The following is a 19,550-nucleotide window of genomic DNA, read 5'->3' as shown; positions in this document are numbered from 1 at the left end:
TCTCCTTTCTGTTATCAGACCTTTACTGCAGGATCCCTGCCCGAAGTTATTAACCCCTCAAAGAAGAAATGTATGAAACAGCAGCAAGTGAATTGAGTTTGTAAAAATCTCCATACTTACAGGAGCTCCAGGAAAGCCAGCAGGGCCTGGGGGCCCGTGTTCTCCTCTGTCACCCTGAGAATTACAAAAATGGCAGAGAGAGAAGAGTCAAACAGCCCATAATTGAAGCTTAAATACAGCACTACCAATAATGCTGTTCTTAACTCATTTGAATGTGTTAATTTAATCCCCTTAAACAGGAGGCCTCTGTTGCTATGGGTTATAAGAACATAAGAGAAGCCATTTTGGATCAGGTCAATGGCCCATCCAGTTCAACACTCTGTGTCACAGATTGGTTAAAAAAAAAAAAACCCAAGTGCCATCAGGAGGCCCACCAGTGGGGCCAGGACACTAGAAGCCCTCACACTGTTGTTCCTCCCACAGAGCATTACTTGCCCAACAAGATTTTTGGGGCTTGAGTTTCTTAGATACAAGGCTTCTGTTTTCCTCAGAGCAAGTGATAGATTTCCCACCAGTTGCTTCATGGGAACATTCTGAGCCACGGCAATCTCCAGTTCTTCACACGGCAACGTAGTACTGAAAAGACTCTAGATGTGGGAAAACGTCTCTTTGTGGAAGGGCAGACCAGAAACGGTAGCACAGGCAGAAGCGTTCCCGTTAGAGGCTGTGGATGTTTCTCACTTTATGCAATAATATGCTTTAGAAGATGTAAAGTTTTAAATCATGTCTTTGAAGAATGGCTAAATACGTTTATGAACTCTAAATGAACTTTGCACAACGGAGTCAATTTCAAGCACTAGCACTTTAACCCCCCGCCCCCGCAAGAGCGGGTGGATTGGCACTGAATAATCTTTGAAGCTGAAGAAATCTGGACTGTGACATTTATTGGTATTAATGAGTTGCTCAAGAGTCTGTTATACCTTTATTGTACTTTTCTACTTTGGCATTACAATAGATGAATTTTAAAATATTTTCAATATTATATATATTTTGTACGGCGAATGTGTATTCCACAGTAATTTTGGTGTGTTGACTTTGTTCTGCGGTACTCTTGAGTTGTGCATTCTGAGCAACAGCAATCTCCAGTTCTTCACACGGCAACATAATCCTGAATCTAAAAATGGCGCAGGGAACCTGGAGGTTGCCGTGGCTCAAAATGCACAACTCAAGAGCAATGGTTGGGAAACTGATCACTTGAGCCAGCGAAAAACAGAAGCCTGAGGGCAGAGGAACACTAGTGGTCCAAGTTTCAGAGGAACACTAGTAGTCCAAGTTTCAGAGGAACACTAGTGGTCCAAGTTTCAGAGGAACACTAGTGGTCCAATTCTTATCATGTTGGTGATAAGAATTAAGTGGTTTATTGGAAGATACTACATCACAGTATGCTATAATAACATACTGCAATAAACAGTTTTGTACTACACTAACAAATTGCTAACAAATTGCCTTTACTTTTTGGGGATTTTCTGCATTTGCTTTAAAAACTTGTAAGGCCAGATGGACAAAGCTCCACAATGCAGGACACCAAAACATGTGATTGTAAATACTTGAGCCAGTTACCCTGGCAATTTTTTTTTGGATGTTGCCAGATTGTAACTGCTTGGGGGAGGGGAACACTAGAAAGATCTGTGGCTTCTCTAAGAGATCTTCCTCTGACAATCACTTCTTGAGTAAATTCATGTTTAGAACACAAGTAAAGCTCTCTAGTGTACAGTAATGCAATTGATTGCTCACACACAATCCACCCCCCCATCACTTACGGGGCCACCACGAGGACCTGTTGGACCAGGCGGTCCTGCTGAACCAGACTCTCCCTGAAAGAAAAGATGAAGAATGTTTACTTCAGAATACGGCTCATTATAAAATAAGTACCGGTAACACTTATATGAAGAAGCAGAAGAAGACTGCAGATTTATATCCCACCCTTCTCTCTGCATCAGAGACTCAGAGTGGCTTACAAGCTCCTCTATCTTCTCCCCCCACAACAGACACCCTGTAAGGTGGATGGGGCTGAGAGGGCTCTCACAGCAGCTGCCCTTTCAAGGACAACTCCTACGAGAGCTATGGCTGACCCAAGGCCATTCCAGCAGCTATATGTGGAGGAGTGGAGACTCAAACCCGGTTCTCCCAAATAAGAGTCCACACACTTAACCACTACACCAACAATAATAACAACAGAAACAAGAATAAGAACAGCAGCAACAACAATAATTTCTCATCTTAGAGTAAGCGAATACCTTATCACCAGGTTGGCCAGCTGGACCAGGGGGTCCGATGGATCCTACAGGACCCTGCAAGGTTAGAAACAAAGACAGAACAAATATTGTCCATAGAAGGTGTAGACATTTGTCAACACCTCCCCCCCCCCCCCCGAAAAAAAATCTGGAATCCAAAAGTGATGCAAATTGTTTATAGGTAATTTGATGGGTTATTTTTCTATACCTGTACCTAATATTGAGTAAGGCCCCCCTCCCCCATTAAACGGAATGATGCTGGCGAAGACAGCTATAGACTGACTTTTCCTGTTAATGCTCAGAGAACATCAAAGTCACGTGGACCTAGGCAGGGCTTTTTTTGTAGCCGGAACTCCTTTGTCTATTAGGCCACACCCTCATGATGTAGCCAGTCCTCCAAGAGCTTACAGGGCTCTTCTTACAGGGCCTACTGTAAGCTCTTGGAGGATAGGCTACATCATGGAGGTGTGGCCTAATATGCAAAGGAGTTCCTGCTACAAAAAAAGCCCTGGATCTAGGTGGCAATCACTAACATACAAAGAAAGGAGGTTGGTGTGAAGAAGTAACTTGTATGACATTGAACTTGAAACCGTACGACACGCTTGAACCCCGCCTAGCTATATGAACTTGTGTGAAATGTTTTAATGATTTTATTGCAATTTGTTTTTCTCTTTCTCCATGCAGCAGCAGGTAGAGATGTTTCCTGTGGATTCTCTCTTGTTGCAGATCCCCTTCCTGAGGGTCCCCCAACCTTGCAGGGTTGCTTGGGATGGTGAAAGGGGTTGCAGGAAAGGGAAGGTAGCAAAGTTCTCTTTCACAAACTTTTATTTGTAATTATATAGATTCAAGGAGGTAGCCATGTCGGTGTGAAGCAGCAGAACAAAGTTTCGGTCCAGTGGCACCTTTAAGACCAACTAAGTTTTATTCCGGGTATAAGCTTTTGGTCTTCTCAGTGGTAATGTATGGTTGTGAGAGTTGTACCAGAAGGAAGGCCGAGCTCAGAAGAATAGATGCTTTTGAGCTGTGGTGTTGGAGAAGACACTTGAGAGTCCCTTGGACTGCAAGAAGATCAAATCAGTCAGTCCTAAGGGAAATCAACCCAAACTGTTCCCTGGAAGGTCAGATGCTGAAGCTGAAGCTCAAATACTTTAACCACCAAATGAGAAGGGAGCGCTCACTGGAGAAGACCTTGATGCTGGGAAAATCAGAAGGCAAAAGAAGGGGATGGCAAAAGATGAGATGGCTGGACAGCATTACTGATACAACTAATGAATTTGAGCAGACTTCGGAGGATGGTGGAAGACAGGAGGGCCTGGCGTGACTTGGTCCAGGGGGTCGCAAAGTCAGACTCGACTGTGCGACTGAACAACAACAAATCAGCTTTTGTGTGCATGTACATTTCTTCAGATATCCGGAGCGCCACTTAACTCAAACTTTGTTCTTATAATTATATACAACAATTGCATTGCAATTTTATTTTAACATTCTGTTGTTTTAATTGTTTTTAGCCGCCCTGAGCCTGTTAGGGGAGGGTGGGATACGAAGGTAATAAAATTTAAAAAATAAAAAATAAAATAAAATAAAAGTTGAACACAGTTTGGTTCCAGTGACAAGTCTTAAAAGTGCCACTGGACTCCAACTTTGTCATACAAAGAAGGGGAAAGAGAATTCAACCCAGATAGCAGTGCACTATGTATTTACCTTATCAGCAGGATATACATATTTATATGGTCCTTTCATATGATTGTGCTTCGTTCTCTTGGGGGGAAAACCCGATGCTGATGAAAGAAGCTACCTGTGCTGCTATGAAGCCATTCAATGGACATGATGGGATCTACTCACCCTTCCGCCATCTTTACCAGGCAAGCCGTCACCCCCTCTGCCACCGGGTTCTCCCTGTTGAACAGAAGACAGTTGTGTTAGCATAGCACAAAACTTTGGCGGTCTTAAAGGTGCCACTGGTCTCAAACCACATATTCAACTGCAAACAGCACATATTCAACATGGACCACCTATATTCAACCTGTGCTAGAACGGGTAAAAGGAAGGATTTCTTCACCCAAAGGGTGATTAACACATGGAATTAACTCCCACAGGAGGTGGCGGCAGCTACAAGCATAGACAGCTTCAAGGGGGGATTGAATAAACATATGGAGCAGAGGTCCATCAGTGGCTATTAGCTACAAGGTATAGATGGACTTCTCTGTCTGGGGCAGTGATGCTCTGTATTCTTGGTGCTTAGGGGGCACAGTGAAAGGCCTTCTAGTGTCCTGACCCCACTGGTAGACCTCCTGATGGCACTAGTGTTTTTGGCCACTGTGTGACACAGAGTGTTGGACTGGATAAGCCATTAGCCTGATCCAACATGGCTTCTCTTATGTTCTTATGTGACACTGAGTGTTGAATTGGATGGGCCATTGGCCTGATCCAACATGGCTTCTCTTATGTTTTTATGCTGTGCCAGCTGCACTGGCTCCCAGTGGAGTACCGGGTCAGGTTAAAGGTTTTGAGGTCATGAGCAGTTTGGAACCCATGTATCTGAGGGACCTCCTCCTCTGGTATGTCTCCCAAAGAGCTTTATGCTCTGCTGAGAACATCTTACTGGTGATCCTCAGCTCTAAAAACATCTTAACTGTCCTCAACCAGAGGCAGAGCCTTATCAGCCCTGGCTCCTGCCTGGTAGAACTCCTTGCCCAAACCCCCCCAAACCACTGCCCTGCAAGACTATATGCAGCTCCACAGGGCATGCAAGGCAGAGATGTTCCACCAGGCTTTTGGTTGAGGACAGCAATGGGTACCACCTTACCTGGCACTCCCTTCCCCTCCTCCACCCTTCTCCTCTCACTTACTGTGAGACATTAATGCATACTGTATGTCTTTTTTGGCACCTTCTGATATCATTTTAACTTTTTTTTTAACTTCTGGGTTTTAAATTGTACCGCTCTGTTGTCAACCGCCCTGAGCTTTGTGAACTCTGAGAAAGGTGGTAAATAAAATGCAATTATAAATAAATTGACTTGGTTCACAGTTCCACAGTTACTGCCGGTACTGTATGGGGCTCCTTGGCTCAGATTGCTCTCAGCTACCAGTGGCCCTCCATGGTAGAGGCTCCCTGGGGACTCTCCTGAACACTTAAAGCCCCAGTCTCTCCCTTGAGGTAGGGACGTATTCTGCCTCCTACTTTGTGGGTCCCGAGGTGGGACACTAGTGGGCTCATCCCATACCCTTGCCAACTCGAGACCAGGGGTGGAATTCTAGCAGAAGTTCCTTTGCATATTAGGCCACACACCCCGATGTAGTCAATCCTCCAAGAGCTTGTAAGCTCCTGGAGGATTGGCTACATCAGGGGTGTATGGCCTAATATGCAAAGGAGCTCCTGCTAGAATTCTACCCCATCCTTCTGGATACCTAAATGGAAAACTTTGTCAGGAATAGCTGGCACTGAAGCAGATAGTGTTGTCATAGAACTTTTTTTAAAAAAAATTACCTATTGAATACACTGATAGGCCACCTCTTCAACCAATATAGGATTAGGGTCCCCAAGGCAGAAAAAACAAGTTCAACATAAAAACAAATGAACAATTCATAAAACATGCAATCATAGACACAGACACATCAGCAGGCGGTGGAAAAGATGATTTTTTTTTTTTTAAAGATGGGGTTAAGAATTATTGAAAAAGCGCTAATTCCAAATTTATTCCCAACTGGATTTTGGCCTTGCACAATAATAAAATCCAGTCGCAAAGTGCACTGAAAGTGGATTAAAAGTGCATTATTTAGTGTATACGAAAGTGATCTAAAAAGGGTCTTGCAATGTCCTAAAGGCGACAAATATACAGTGACTGACATAAGCATTTTTAAGGCAGAGTCTGCTTCATTTGATGCATGAAAAACCAAGAATGCATTATAAGGAAAGACGGGAATCGGTAGCTTTTAATTGCCTAACTTTGGAATTGAGGTTTTTTGATAAACCTACAACTGTTCCAACAGTAATATCTAGTTCAGGAGTCCCTGGCACGATGACTGTGGTTGCAACGGCACCTGCCAACACCTTTAATTGTGCCAAGGAGTTGTTTTGTAGAAAAATAGGTGGTAGAGCTCATTCAGGGATTGTTATGCAGCTGCACCTACTGTTCAATGGACAAGGTGGAGAGGAGGAGGGGGAACCCTCAGAAAGGTTCAGGAGCTGTGCTCCTGTGAGCTCTTGCTGAATCTGAGGCCTGATTGTGCCTGCTAAGTGCTTTTCGAAAGTGAATGGGGCCAAGGGAGGGTTTTGCTCAGCAAGCCTTCTGATTGGCTGTGTAGGTTTTTGGAAATCTTGTGTTGGTAGCCATCGCCACTACAGCACAAGAATCTATTTTTTTTTAAAATAAACAATTGTTATTCAATTCATAAGGTAATTGGGGAGAGCGGAAAGGAAAAGGGGTATGGAGAAGTAATACTGAACATACTTATTTCAATTTTCCACCTTTTCTCATTTCATTGAGCTACATGAAGTTTCTAATTTATTTTACATTCTTTAATTTTTAAATCTATTTTATGCTAAATCAATCATTTAATCTCATCAGGTTGTAAAATGGTTACCAAAGTAGCACAAGGATCTTTACTGTGTAGGCTTACCAATCGCCAAGTCCCAGCGGGGGTTCTTCCGCTTTCCCAGGCTCCTTTCCACCCCCAGTCAGCTGGCTGGTGGGGGTAAGCCCCACACCCAAAGCCACCATGTGACTTTCTCCCTCTGGAGGCTCCAGGAAAGGCTTCCTCTTGGGATGGGGTGTCTGTGTTACTTGGAAGAAGTTGGCTGCAACTCGTGAGTAGAGAGGCCGATCCCTCACTTCAGAGTCACCAGAAACGGGGGGTGGGGACGTCTACTGAGCACTTCATTATCCCTATGTGGAGATTGATTCTCATAGGGTATAATGGGGAATTGATCTGGAGGTTTCAGAAGCTCTGGGGGAACTGTTTTTTTAGGTAGAGGCACCAACTTTTCTGTATAGTATCTAGTGCCTCTCCCCAAAGTACCCCCCAAGTTTCAAAACGATTGGACCAGGGGGTCCAATTCTATGAGTCCCAAAAGAAGGTGCCCCTATCCTTCATTATTTCTTATGGAAGGAAGACATTTAAAAAGGTGTGCTGTCCCTTTAAATGTGATGGCCAGAACTCCCTTTGGAGTTCAGTTGTGCTTGTCACACCCTTGTTCCTGGCTCCGCCCCCAAAGTCTCATGGCGCCACCCCCAAAGTCCCCAGATATTTCTTGAACTTGACTTGGAAACCCTATTACTGTGTGATTGAAGGTAAGTTAGAGCAACCATTTTGTGGCAGCTATTTTATGACGGCGCCCGCTGCACTGTATTGGATTTCCAAAGATGCCCACAGGTTCAAAAAAGTAGCTGACTCCTGATCTGTTTAATTAGCTGGTTAGTTAGCTGACCTGGTTAATTATCTGGTGGGAATGGTACCTGGGTCATCGTAAGTTGGTTGTGGCACACGTATACATTTTCACAATAATAGTCATCATTCTATTATTGGCATAAGTCAACAGGGACGATACCTTGTCTCCCTTGGGTCCAGGACTTCCGGCTCCTCCTCTCTCACCTGGCATTCCTTGCAAACCTGGTGATCCTGATGCCCCGGGAGGTCCTGGAGGACCACCAGGACCCTAGAAGAATATTTTGAAGGAGAACAATTCATATTAAAACAGAGAGAAAATGTCTGGAACGTATTTTAAGGAATGCATTGAATATGCTGCTGCCCCTAAGTACCTTTCCACCCTCTGGTCCGGGAGGGCCTGCTCCACCTCTGGCTCCGGGAGGTCCTTGAGGTCCTTGTGCACCGCGTTCACCTGGGACGCCATTTTCACCCTGATACAAATAAAAGCTTGTTAGCTGAGTAGGGTTGCTGATCCCCAGGTGGGGGCAGGGGATCCCCCGGTTTGGAGGCTCTCCCCCTGCTTCATGGTCATCAGAAAGCAAGGGAGGGGAGGGAAATGTCTGTTGAGCACTCCATTATTCCCTATGGAGACAGATTCCCATAGGAAATAATGGAGAATTGATCCTCAGGTATCTGGGGTTCTGGGGGGGGGGCTGTTTTCGGAGGTAGAGGCACCACATTTTCAGCATAGTATCCAGTGCCTCTCCCCAAAATACCCTCCAAGTTTCAAAAGGTTTGCACCAGGGGGTGCAATTCTATGAGCCTCAAAAGAAGGTGCCCCTATCCTTCCTTATTTGCAATGAAGGGAAGGCTTTTAAAAGGTGTGGAGTCCATTTCAATGTGATGACCAGAAGTCCCTTTGGAGTTCAATGATGCTTGTCACAACCTTACTCCTGGCTCCACCCCCAAAGTCTCCTAGCTCCACCCCCAAAGCCCCCAGATATTTCTTGAATTGGACTTGGCAACCCTATAGTTGAGAGGTCTCTGTCATGAGTTCATTTGCCTTCTTTCACATTTAGAATCAGGCAGTTTTTTTGATGAGAAATTTACCTTGGCTCCTGGGGCTCCTGGGCCTCCATTCTCTCCTCTTGGTCCCTGTAAACCAAAATCAAAATATGTTGCTGGTATGTTTCATGGATTACATGGACACTGACATTCTACATGCTTCCAGATTTCCTCTCCTGAATAGTGTACTTAATATAAAATCCAATTTGTATATTTGGAATAGTAATATGACAGGCTGAATGTCCTTTCCTTTTATTGTCTTGAATTTTTTAACTAGTCTCTTAAACATGTCTTATTTTTGTTATGAGAAAAGAAGAAGAAGAAGAAGAAGAAGAAGAAGAAGAAGAAGAAGAAGAAGAAGAAGAAGAAGAAGAAGAAGAAGAAGAAGAAGAAGAAGAAGGAATCTCAGAGTGGCTTACAATCTCCCCACAATACAAACCCTGTGAGGTAGAAGAAGATGATGATGATGAAGAAGAAGATATTGGATTTATATCCTGCCCTATACTGTGAATCTCAGAGTGGCTCACAATCTCCTTTACCTTCTCCCCCATAACAAACACCCTGTAAGGTAGGTGGGGCCAGAGAGCTCTTATAGCAGCTGCCTTTTCAAGGATAAATTCTACGAGAGCTATGGCTGACCCACGGCCATTCCAGCAGCTGCAAGTGGAAAAGTGGGGAATCAAACCTGGTTCTCCCGAATAAAAGTTCCCACACTTAACCACTACACCAAACTGGCTCTCAAGGTAGGTGGGGCTGAGAGAGCTCTCCCAGAACTGCTCTTGAGCAGAACAGCTTTGAGAGAACTTGGCAGACCCAAGCTCACATCAGCAGCTGCATGTGAAGGAGTGGGGAATCAAACCTAGCTCTCCTGAATAAGCAGGGAGTTTTTTTGTAGGAGGAACTCTTTTGCATATTAGGCTACATCCCCCTGATGTAGCCAATCCTCCAAGAACTAACAGTAGGCCCTGTAAGAAGAGTCCTGTAAGCTCTTGGAGGATTGGCTACATCGGGGGGGGGGGGTGTAGCCTAATATGCAAAGGAGTTCCTCCTACAAAAGAAGACCTGCAGATAAGAGTCCGTGCACTTAAGCACTACACCAAACTGGCTATAAAATATTACAATTTGAAATTAATTGATGGGATTACTACAAGGTTGACCTCTGATACTTGATGAAAAAGAACAGTTTTAGGTTTTTCCCATTGTTCCATCTTCCAAACTAAAGATGTTTTTAAAATTTCAATTGTATTTATGACTTGCAAAAAATTGTCTTTTCTCTGTTAACTTTTATCACTTGCTATCTGTTTGAAGTACATCCTTCACATGGAATACACATGAAGATCCCTTCTACAGATCAGATCTTTGGTCTAAAAGTCAGAACCACCTACTCTAGTTTTCTGGGTCTCAGAGGATTTTAACATCACCTTGTACCTGATCCCTGGAGTTGCCAGGCATTGAATCGGGGACCTTCTGTATGCAAGACAGATGCTTTACCACTGAGCCATGATTCCAAAGGTTTACAAAGCTCTTTAATGAGTATAATATTAGAAGTAGAACTATGCCATCTTCATTTCTCTTCTTTTGGCTCCTATTTCTTTGCTTCCTTGACTGGATTTATATCTTACTATGGCCAGAGCCTCAGATGATGGATTGATTTTATTTCAGTTGATAAAAGTTTCTGCGATGATTATGAATAGGAAATAGATGTTCCTGTTTAGTTCTCTTTGGAGTCCTAAACTGTGTCTGATAACTGTTATGTTTGCAAGTATTCTGGCAGTGTAAAAGAAATAAAATGTCTAAACCTCAAACCTGAAGACAGGTCCAATATTGAATTATTTTAAAATCTAACTTTATTCTAATTTATCAAAACACCTGAACAACTAGAAATTCCTAAAACTCTGTCATTTTTATTCATGTCTTCAGCCATATTTAAATTCAGACATATCTATCAACGTTCTGAAGTTATCCAACATTTTGTAAGGAATGCTGCCATTAATATCATTGCAGACAGTTTTATTTAGTCAAGAAATAAGTGATGCAAACTCTTTCTGGCATCAATCAAGAAATCCACAAGCCTATATCACTAAAAATTGATTGATATTTCCTTTATGAATTTCCAACATTTTTTAAAGGTAAAGGTAGTCCTCCGTGCAAGCACCAGTCGTTTTTGACTCTGGGGTGATGTTGTTTTCACAATGTTTTCACGACAGACTTTTTACAGGGTGGTTTGCCATTGCCTTCCTCAGTCATCTACACTTTCCCCCCAGCAAGCTGGGGACTCCTTTTACCGACTTTAATAGGATGAAAGGCTGAGTCAATTTGGAGCCGGTTACCTGAACCAATTTTCACTGGGATCGAACTCAGGTCGTGAGCAGAGGGCTCTGACTGCAGTACTGCAGCTTCACCACTCTGCACCATGGGGCTCTTGCCCAACATTTTTTACCTTGACATAATTCCAAGAATGACTTGGAAGAAGATTAAGTTTTATACCCCACTTTTCTCTACCTTAATTAGTCTCAAAATGGCTGACAATCTCCTCCCCTCCTCTCCTCACAATAGGCCTTGCAAAGTCATTGAGGCTGAAAGCATTCTGGGAGAACTGTGACTGACCCAGTCACCCAGCAGCCATCATGTGTCTCAAAGAGATTTACAATGGCCTTCCTTCCTCTCCCCACAACAGGCACCTCATGAGGCAGGTGTGGCTGAGAGATTTTTGAGGGAACAGTGACTGGCCCAAGGTGACCTAGCAGCTATCATGTGTCTCCAATTGGTCTACAATGGCCTTCCCATCGTCTCCCCACAACAGGCACCTTGTGAAGCAGGTGGGGCTGAGAGAGTCCTGAGACAACTGTGACTGGCCCAGGGTCACTCAGCAAACTTCATGTGGAGGAATGGGGAATCAAACCCAGTTCTCCAGATTCGAGTCTACTATACCACACTGGCTTTTTTTTTTTTTTTAGAGCATTGGGTTTCATGAATTGCATCAGATAAAGTCCCATATTCAGTTTAGGCGAAACAAAAAGGTTCTACCAGATATGTTGTGTGTCTGCGTAAAGTCACACAACATATGTCACAGCCAACCCAATAGAGTTTTCTAGGCAAGGGATATACAGAGGTGGTTAGCCATTGCCTGCCTCTGCATAGTAACCTGGATTTCCTTGGTGGTCTCCCATCCAAATATAAACCAGAGCCATCCCTGCTTAGCTTCCAAGATCTGACAAGACTGAGCTAGCCTGGGCTGCCCAGTTCAGGCCCAGATATGTTAGTTATGCACATATGTGGAAGAGCATTCAGGTATCAGATCTCCCTGACTTGTGCCCTGTATTCTCCTGGCGTATTATCCAGTGACAGTTATATCATATAGGAATTCAGACAGTGTACAGTGCTCGTCTTTAGCAGGCAGGGAAGAGCAATTCAATCATGAGGCTTACCTAATGTGGGCCACACATCTGGCGCCATGAACAGCTTTTGAACAGAGGAAGGGAAGGGTAACAATTGAGAAGGAGAGAGACAGAGAAGAACTATTGATAGAAAGTTGAGATGGAAATAAAAATTAGAAAGAAGGCTCTATCTAGATCACAAGTTTCCAGCCTTTCGGAACCTCTGGGCCCCTTTGTAATTCTGACAGGGCGGCAGGGACGGAATTCTAGCAGGTGCTCCTTTGCATATTAGGCCACACACCCCTGATGTAGCCAATCCTCCAAGAGCTTACAAGGCTCTTTTTTATAAGCTCTTGGAGGATTGGCTACATCAGGGGTGTGTGGCCTAATATGCAAAAGAGCTCCTGCTAGAATTCCGTCCCTGCAGGGCGGTGATACAACCACAAAATGGCTGACAATAACAGACAGAGTCAACCGAAAGTATCAGGGAGGGAGGTTATACATAAATCAAATAGTACCTTTTCAACATTTCAGGCAGAATCTCTGCTTAACAGGATGCCTTTTAATCCGCAAAGCCTATCAGATCTCCAGTGGCCAATCAGAAGCCCTGCCAGGCAAACGTCCCTCCTAGCCCCTCCCACTTTCTAAAAAAACTGAGAAAGTGACAGGAAAGATGTCATGGCACTGAAGGGTACCATGTTGGAGACTTTGAGTTAGACATATAAAGGCAGATAGATAAGATGTGAACATGCAAGGGCAGATGATCTACAGAAGGGAAAAATAAATATATATTTCATGCAGCAGAGTGGGATCCTAGTTCTGGGAAACTTTTAAGACTTCCAACACACATGACTTCCAACACATATGAATCCACTCCATAAAAGGACACTGAAACAAGATTCAAGCTTTTCCCAAGTCTTTTTCTAGTTCATGCACAAATAGACAGTAAACATGACCATGACAGTGCAATTCTAAGAATACTTTCTGGGGTCTAAGTCCCACTGAAGAGACCTGCATAGGAGTCTGAGGGGACCTATTTAGTATTATTCTGTGAGACTAACCGTACATGAAGATTATTTTGAAAGCCAAAAGCCTACCAGGTTTTTATGAGCTCTGTTACGGGAAACTATTCTGTCAGGAATCTCAGTAGCGAATCTGCTTTGTCTCCTAGACTGATGCTAGGTCTAAATTAATTGGTTTAACATATTTTACAGGTTCAGGCTACCACTTAAACTTTTGTGAGTTACTGCTGAGACCGAAGAGTCCCAATCAAAAGTAAAGTTTGAATTGCACTGAGTTATCTATCTATCTATCTATCTATCTATCTATCTATCTATCTATCTATCTATCTATCTATCTATCTATCTATCTATCTATCTATCTATCTATCTATCTATCTGTCTGTCTGTCTGTCTGTCTGTCTGTCTGTCTGTCTGTCTGTCTGTCTGTCTGTCTGTCTGTCTGTCTGTCTGTCTGTCTGTCTGTCTGTCTATCTATCATCTATCTGTCTATCTGTCTGTCTGTCTCTCTCTCTCTCTCTCTCTCTCTGCCTGCCTGCCTGCCTGCCTGTGTCTGCTATGTATCTATCATCTGTCTGTCTATCTTCACTATTAAATTGCAGCCAACTTATGGAGACCCTGTAGAGTTCTGATGGCAAGATACAAACAGAGGTGGTTTGCCATTGCCTGACTCTGCATCAAGACCCTGGACTTCCTTGGTGGTCTCCTATCCAAGTATTAACCAGGGTCAACCCTGAGTAGCTTCCAAGACTTGATGAGATTAGGCTAGCCTGAGATATCCAGATCAGAGCATATGCATACTGATACAGCCATTTTTTTCCACTTCAGTTCTTGAGATAAAACAGTGTAATAACCGGAAAAGAGGAGATAACTTACTGCTTCTCCAGGTTTTCCATTCTCTCCAGGTGGTCCTGAGGTACCAGGTAGTCCCTAGAGAAAGTAAAACTGTTGCTTAATACATGATTCCTTCCCATTTCAAAACAAAGAAGGATGGGATTCATGTGTTGTACAGAATCGGTCTGCTATTCCAGCCGGTCTACTGCTATTTAATATGACTAGTGGTTAGTCTCCATTCCATTCCATTTAACAACAGTTTTGTCTGTATTTTCTATGTGACATAGAATCATAGAGTTGTAAGGGTCCTCCAAGGTCATCTAGTCCAACTCCCTACCCAGTGCAGGGAATTCACAAATACCTCCCCCCTCATCCCCAGTGACCCCCCTGCTCCATGGCCAGAAGATGGCAAAAAAACCTCCAGAATCCCTGGCCATATTTGCCTGGAGAACAATTGCTTCCTGGCCCCCAAGTGCTGATTGACATTTCCCTGGGTATATAAAACGGGCCATGACATCTATTAGATGCCAGGGATTAAAACTGGGATCTAAACATAAGGGTTCTAAGAATGGGTTGCAAACCCTTCCGCATTAAGGTGTGAATATTCCGTGTCTTTGACAAAGGATTCGTCACGTTTTTTCTCAAAAGGTTTTTCGGATTTATTTTTGTTGGGGGAGAAGTGACACCGTAGTTAATTTTGGGAGCCCTGCTTGAGAAAAAAAAAAACCCATCAGGAAGAATTCTGAAGGAAATTCAAATCGTTTTAATATGCTTGGAAAAAATAGAGGGGAAAAGGCTGTCTCCACATCTCTTCTAATTCGCCAATATGATAAATCCTTGAAAATGATAATGTGTGTATTGATCTTCATATGTTGCAATGTTTCTGGGTAGTTTGTTACCCAGAATGAATTATAGTTGAGTTTGAAAAGTTATTCTGCCCTTTCTGTAATAAATAAAGTCGTGGACCTTTATTCTTCACATGCCTGTGTTGGCACTCTTTATATCAGGCCTAATTCAAGGAGTAGTAAAAGATGAAAGATGATTTACCTGGAAACCAGGTGGTCCTATAGCTCCAGGTTCCCCTCTGTCACCAGCTGGACCCTGGAAGGAGAAAAAAAAATAGTCCTATTTTGCCATGACAATATATTTCCATGTGTCATGCTAGCTTGTCTGGACCCATTGAAAGAACACCCCCCTCCCCCCCAGAAAACCTCTTACCCCCTCCTCAAAGAAAGGCAAAACCAAACAATATAAAGATGGAAAACAAAAGTTAAAAAGATATAGCACAAGATGGGTAGCCGCGTTCGTCTGTCTGTAGCACAGGGCCATAGCCGGCAGGGAACACTGAGGGTGCTGACCCCTATAGAATCTGCAGTGCCTCCACTCAATCTTCCCTTTCAGGATTGGGTGGGGGTGATGCAGATTCTATAGGGGGCACTGCCCCCAATGCCCCCCCGCTGGCTATGTTCCTGCTGTAGCAGTAAAGTAAGAGTTCAGAAGTACCTTTAAAGACCAACAACATTTGTGATAGGAAGTATCTGAAGAAGTAAGCAGTGACTCACAAAAAGCTCATATGCTACCACAATTTTTAAAAAGCCTTTAAGGTGATACTGGACTCTTACTCTTTTCCACTGACATGATAACGATTCAGAATATATGTGACTAAAATAAATTATTTTATTTAAAAAAATGGAAAACAAATACATATTCCTTATGAGCTCTTTCCAAAGTCGAGGCTTCATCATGCGCTTGAAAGCACGGTTGCAAATTATTTAGTTTTTTTTTTTTAAAGGCAATAGTTGTTGCAGATATTTTGATGATGACTTGTCTCGGTTGTTGCTTTTCATTGGTTGTTGTTGGTGGGAAGCTCGGTCAAGTCACAACCAATGATGACCCTCATTGGGTTTTCAAGGCAAGAGACCTTCAGAGGTGGTTTGCCACTGCCTGCCTCTGCATAGCAACCCACGACTTCCTTGATGGTCTCCCATCCAAGTACCAACCATGGCTGATCCTGCTTAGCTTTCAAGATCTGATGAGATCAGGCTAGCCTGGGCCACCCAAGTCAAGGCAGATGAACAGAGATGGTTTGCCGCTGTCCAACTCTACTTAATGCCCCTAGACATCCTTGGTGGTCCCTCATCCGAGTACTAACTTGGGCTGACCCTGCTCAGCTTCCAAGATCTGACAAGTTTGGGTTTTCTAGGTCAGATTGGTTATTAGTTTGGCGCACATTAAGTTGGAGCCTACAACTCTCTTTAGTAAGTGGGGAGCCTTTCTCTGGTGGAAAAAGGATCCAAGTGAGTAGCCATGTTGGTCTGAAGCAACAGAATAAAGTAAGACCTTTAAGAATAAAGTATAGCACAGGGGTGGCCAATGGTAGCTCTCCAGATGTTTTTTTGCCTACAACTCCCATCAGCCCCAGCCAGCATGGCTGATGGCAGGGGCTGATGGGAGTTGTAGGCAAAAAAATCTGGAGAGCTACCATTGGCCACATCTGGTATAGCACTTTTTTTCCATTTTCAATAATTGTTATTAAAGAAACTAATAATACAATGTTGTGAATAACATGACAGTTCTTTTCATGCGGCTGACCTTTACAGTATTTTCAGGCTATAAGTATACTTCAATAAATTGCATTTATGACATCCAAATGATTTCATATCCTTCATAAGAAGCCAAACTTTCTAGAAAGGAAAACCAAATGGTTTCAAAATGAGAGGAATGGTTATGGGAATTTAGATACAGGTTTGAGTCTGATAGTTTATCTAATGTACAAAATTCTTGGAGTGCTAAGAGCCAGTTAGATATAAGTATAGCACCTTTAAGACCAACAAAGTTTAAGCACCTTTAAGTAGCACCTTTAAGACAATTACCGATTTTGCACGCAGCTTACCCTGCGGTCATGTTCCCCTTCTCTGCGCAGTGTCCATCGGATTTCCCACTAGCTGCGTTGGAGTTATAGGAAGTGTTGTGGCTTTCGTGTAGCAAACGTAAACTGCTAAAACCCAGTTTACGTTCGCTACGCGAAAGCCGCGGCACTTCCTGTAACTCCGGCGCAGATAGTGGGAAATCCGACGGACATGGCGCAGAGAAGAGGAATGTGACTGCGGGGTAAGCTGTATGCGAAATCGGTGAATGTTTTATTCAAGGTACAAAGTTTGAATAAAACTTTGTTGGTCTTCAAGGTGCTACCGGACTCTTACTTTATTCTGGTGGAAAAAAAGTTTTGCTTCCTTAGAGGTAGCTTTCTTCGATATAATAAGACTCTTTCAACGGGAAGAAGACACCTCTAATTGGGGAAGGAAGATGTTGGCTCAACCCTATTTATAAACAAGTAGACTTTAAAAATAAAATAAAATGTTTCTGTAACCTGGTACACATTGCTTAGATTGCAGCCTCTTTATATAGTTGACTTACAGCAGGTCCTGGGGGGCCTTGAGCTCCACTTTCACCATCTTTTCCAGGTAGTCCCTGTTAAATGGTAAGAATAGCAGCTAGTTATGGGTCAACATAATCCTTATAGAGGTTTAAAAATAGAAGGAGAAGGCGATGTGGAGTTTCTGAAGGGACAGTTTCTACTGACCTGTCCCCCAGCATTTCCAGGTGGACCTCTTTCTCCATTTTTACCAGGTGCGCCCTAAAAAAAAAAAAAAGAGAGAGGTCGAATTCAGATCAGAGAAATTCTGACCTGAGTCACAGAAACTGTAAGGTAAGTCACATGCACTATACTGAAGACAATCAGATAGCCCGTTATTAGTAGGGTTGCCAAGTCCAATTCAAGAAATATCTGGGGACTTTGGGGGTGGAGCCAGGAGACTTTGGGGGCGGAGCCAGGAGCAAGGGTGTGACAAGCATCATTGAACTCCGAGGGAGTTCTGGCCATCACATTTAAAGGGACAGCACACCTTTTAGAATGCCTTCCTTCCATAGAAAATAATGAAGGATGGGGGCACCTTCTTTTGGGGCTCATAGAATTGGACCCCCTGGTCCAATCCTTTTGAAACTTGGGAGGTATTTTGGGGAGAGGCACTAGATGCTATACGGAAAATTTGGCACCTCTACCTCAAAAAACAGCCCCCCCAGAGCCCCTGACACCCGCGGATCAATTCCCCATCTTTCCCTATGGGAATCGTTCCTGGAGGTGCATAATGGCTGTGGGGGTGGAGCTTCCCCCGCCGGCCAGCTGGCTGGGGGAGGAGGGAAGCCTGTAAAACCAGGGGATCCCCGCTGGGACCTGGGGATTGGGAAGCCTAGTTATTAGTCCCATTCACATAGATAATATCTGCACCAGCAGTGTCTTTTTCCATTACTGGAAGGCCATGTTAGCTTATGTTGAAACAGTTGGCATATGCTGAAAATTTTCAGCTCAGTATGGCTTTCCCCCCAGACAAGTCAGAAAAGAAGAAATTGGATTTATACTCCGCCCGTCACTCTGAATCTCAGCATCTCAGTGGCCTACAATCTCCTTTCCCTTCCTCCCCCACAACAGAACCCTGTGAGGTAGGTGGGATTGAGAGAACTCTCCCAGAAGCTGCCCTTTCAAGGACAACTCCTACCAGAGCTATGGCTGACCCAAGGCCATTCCAGCATTTGCAAGTGGAGGAGTGGGGAATCAAACCCGGTTCTCCCAGATAAGAGTCCACGCACTTAACCACTACACCAAATTGGCTCTCTAGGACCAGAACCAATGGGTTGAAATTAAATCAAAAGAGTTTCCAGCTCAACATTCAGAAGAACTTCCTGACCATTAGAGCAGTTTCTGAGTGAAACAGGCTTCCTCGGGAGGTGATGGGCTCTCCTTCCTTGTAAGTTTTTAAACTTGTAAGTTTTTAAACAGAGGCTAGATGGCCATCTGACTGTAAGGCTGTGAATTAGGCAGATCATGATATTGGATTTATATCCTGCCCTCCATTCAGAATCTCAGAGTCTCAAAGCGGCTCACAATCTCCTTTCCCTTCCTCCTCCACAACAGACAACCTGTGAAGTAGGTGGGGCTGAGAGAGCTCTAACAGAAGCTACCCTTTCAAGGACAACTCCTACCAGAGCTATGGCTGACCCAAGGCCATTCCAGCAGCTGCAAGTAGAGGAGTGGGGAATTAAACCCGGTTCTCCCAGATAAGAGTCCACACGCTTAACCGCCACACCAATCTGGCTCTCAAGAAGCCAAAGATGTATACATTTTGTACATTATACTAACCTCACTACCCTTTGGACCAGGAAAACCCATCACACCTGGTTGACCCCGTGGGCCTGCTGGGCCTGGAGGTCCGCTTCGCCCAGATTCTCCTGAAGAACCCTGATGCAAAAAAAAATCAAGCAAATTAAAGACACAGATTCACATGGAGGAAAAGACCCACAAAAGTCCACAGGGAACAATATGAAGTACCACAAGAGCAATACTAATATGATGGATTAAATTATGGACAATGACATCATGACTCTATCTTGTCATGATTTTAAATGTGTGTGAATATTTTTTTTTCCAGTCAAGATGCTGTAAAACAGAGGTCCCCAACCTTTCTGAATCTCTGGGCACCTTTGGAATTCTGACAAGGGTTGTTGGGTGCAGCTTCAAAATGGCTGCTGCAGGAGAT

The 19,550-nt window shown here is 43.7% G+C and overlaps 1 protein-coding gene across 1 annotated transcript in view; it reads right to left on the bottom strand.

The window, feature by feature from the left end:
- Nucleotides 1-19,550, bottom strand: part of COL3A1 (collagen type III alpha 1 chain) — a 73,573-nt gene that overhangs the window by 29,534 nt on the left and 24,489 nt on the right. Inside the window, exons 21-32 of the mRNA XM_060257051.1 lie at nt 19,154-19,252; nt 17,540-17,593; nt 17,374-17,427; nt 15,004-15,057; nt 13,999-14,052; nt 8,772-8,816; nt 8,054-8,152; nt 7,843-7,950; nt 4,137-4,190; nt 2,298-2,351; nt 1,821-1,874; nt 121-174 (exon numbers count right to left, since the gene is read on the bottom strand). Coding sequence (XP_060113034.1) covers nt 121-174; nt 1,821-1,874; nt 2,298-2,351; nt 4,137-4,190; nt 7,843-7,950; nt 8,054-8,152; nt 8,772-8,816; nt 13,999-14,052; nt 15,004-15,057; nt 17,374-17,427; nt 17,540-17,593; nt 19,154-19,252 — 783 coding nt within the window. The remainder of the gene's footprint in view (nt 1-120; nt 175-1,820; nt 1,875-2,297; nt 2,352-4,136; nt 4,191-7,842; nt 7,951-8,053; nt 8,153-8,771; nt 8,817-13,998; nt 14,053-15,003; nt 15,058-17,373; nt 17,428-17,539; nt 17,594-19,153; nt 19,253-19,550) is intronic.

The sequence above is a fragment of the Heteronotia binoei genome, chromosome 16, assembly GCF_032191835.1.
Source record: "Heteronotia binoei isolate CCM8104 ecotype False Entrance Well chromosome 16, APGP_CSIRO_Hbin_v1, whole genome shotgun sequence".
NCBI classification, from domain to species: domain Eukaryota; kingdom Metazoa; phylum Chordata; class Lepidosauria; order Squamata; family Gekkonidae; genus Heteronotia; species Heteronotia binoei.
Note: the sequence above shows the minus strand (reverse complement) of the source record. Positions and strands in the feature narration are given on the sequence as shown.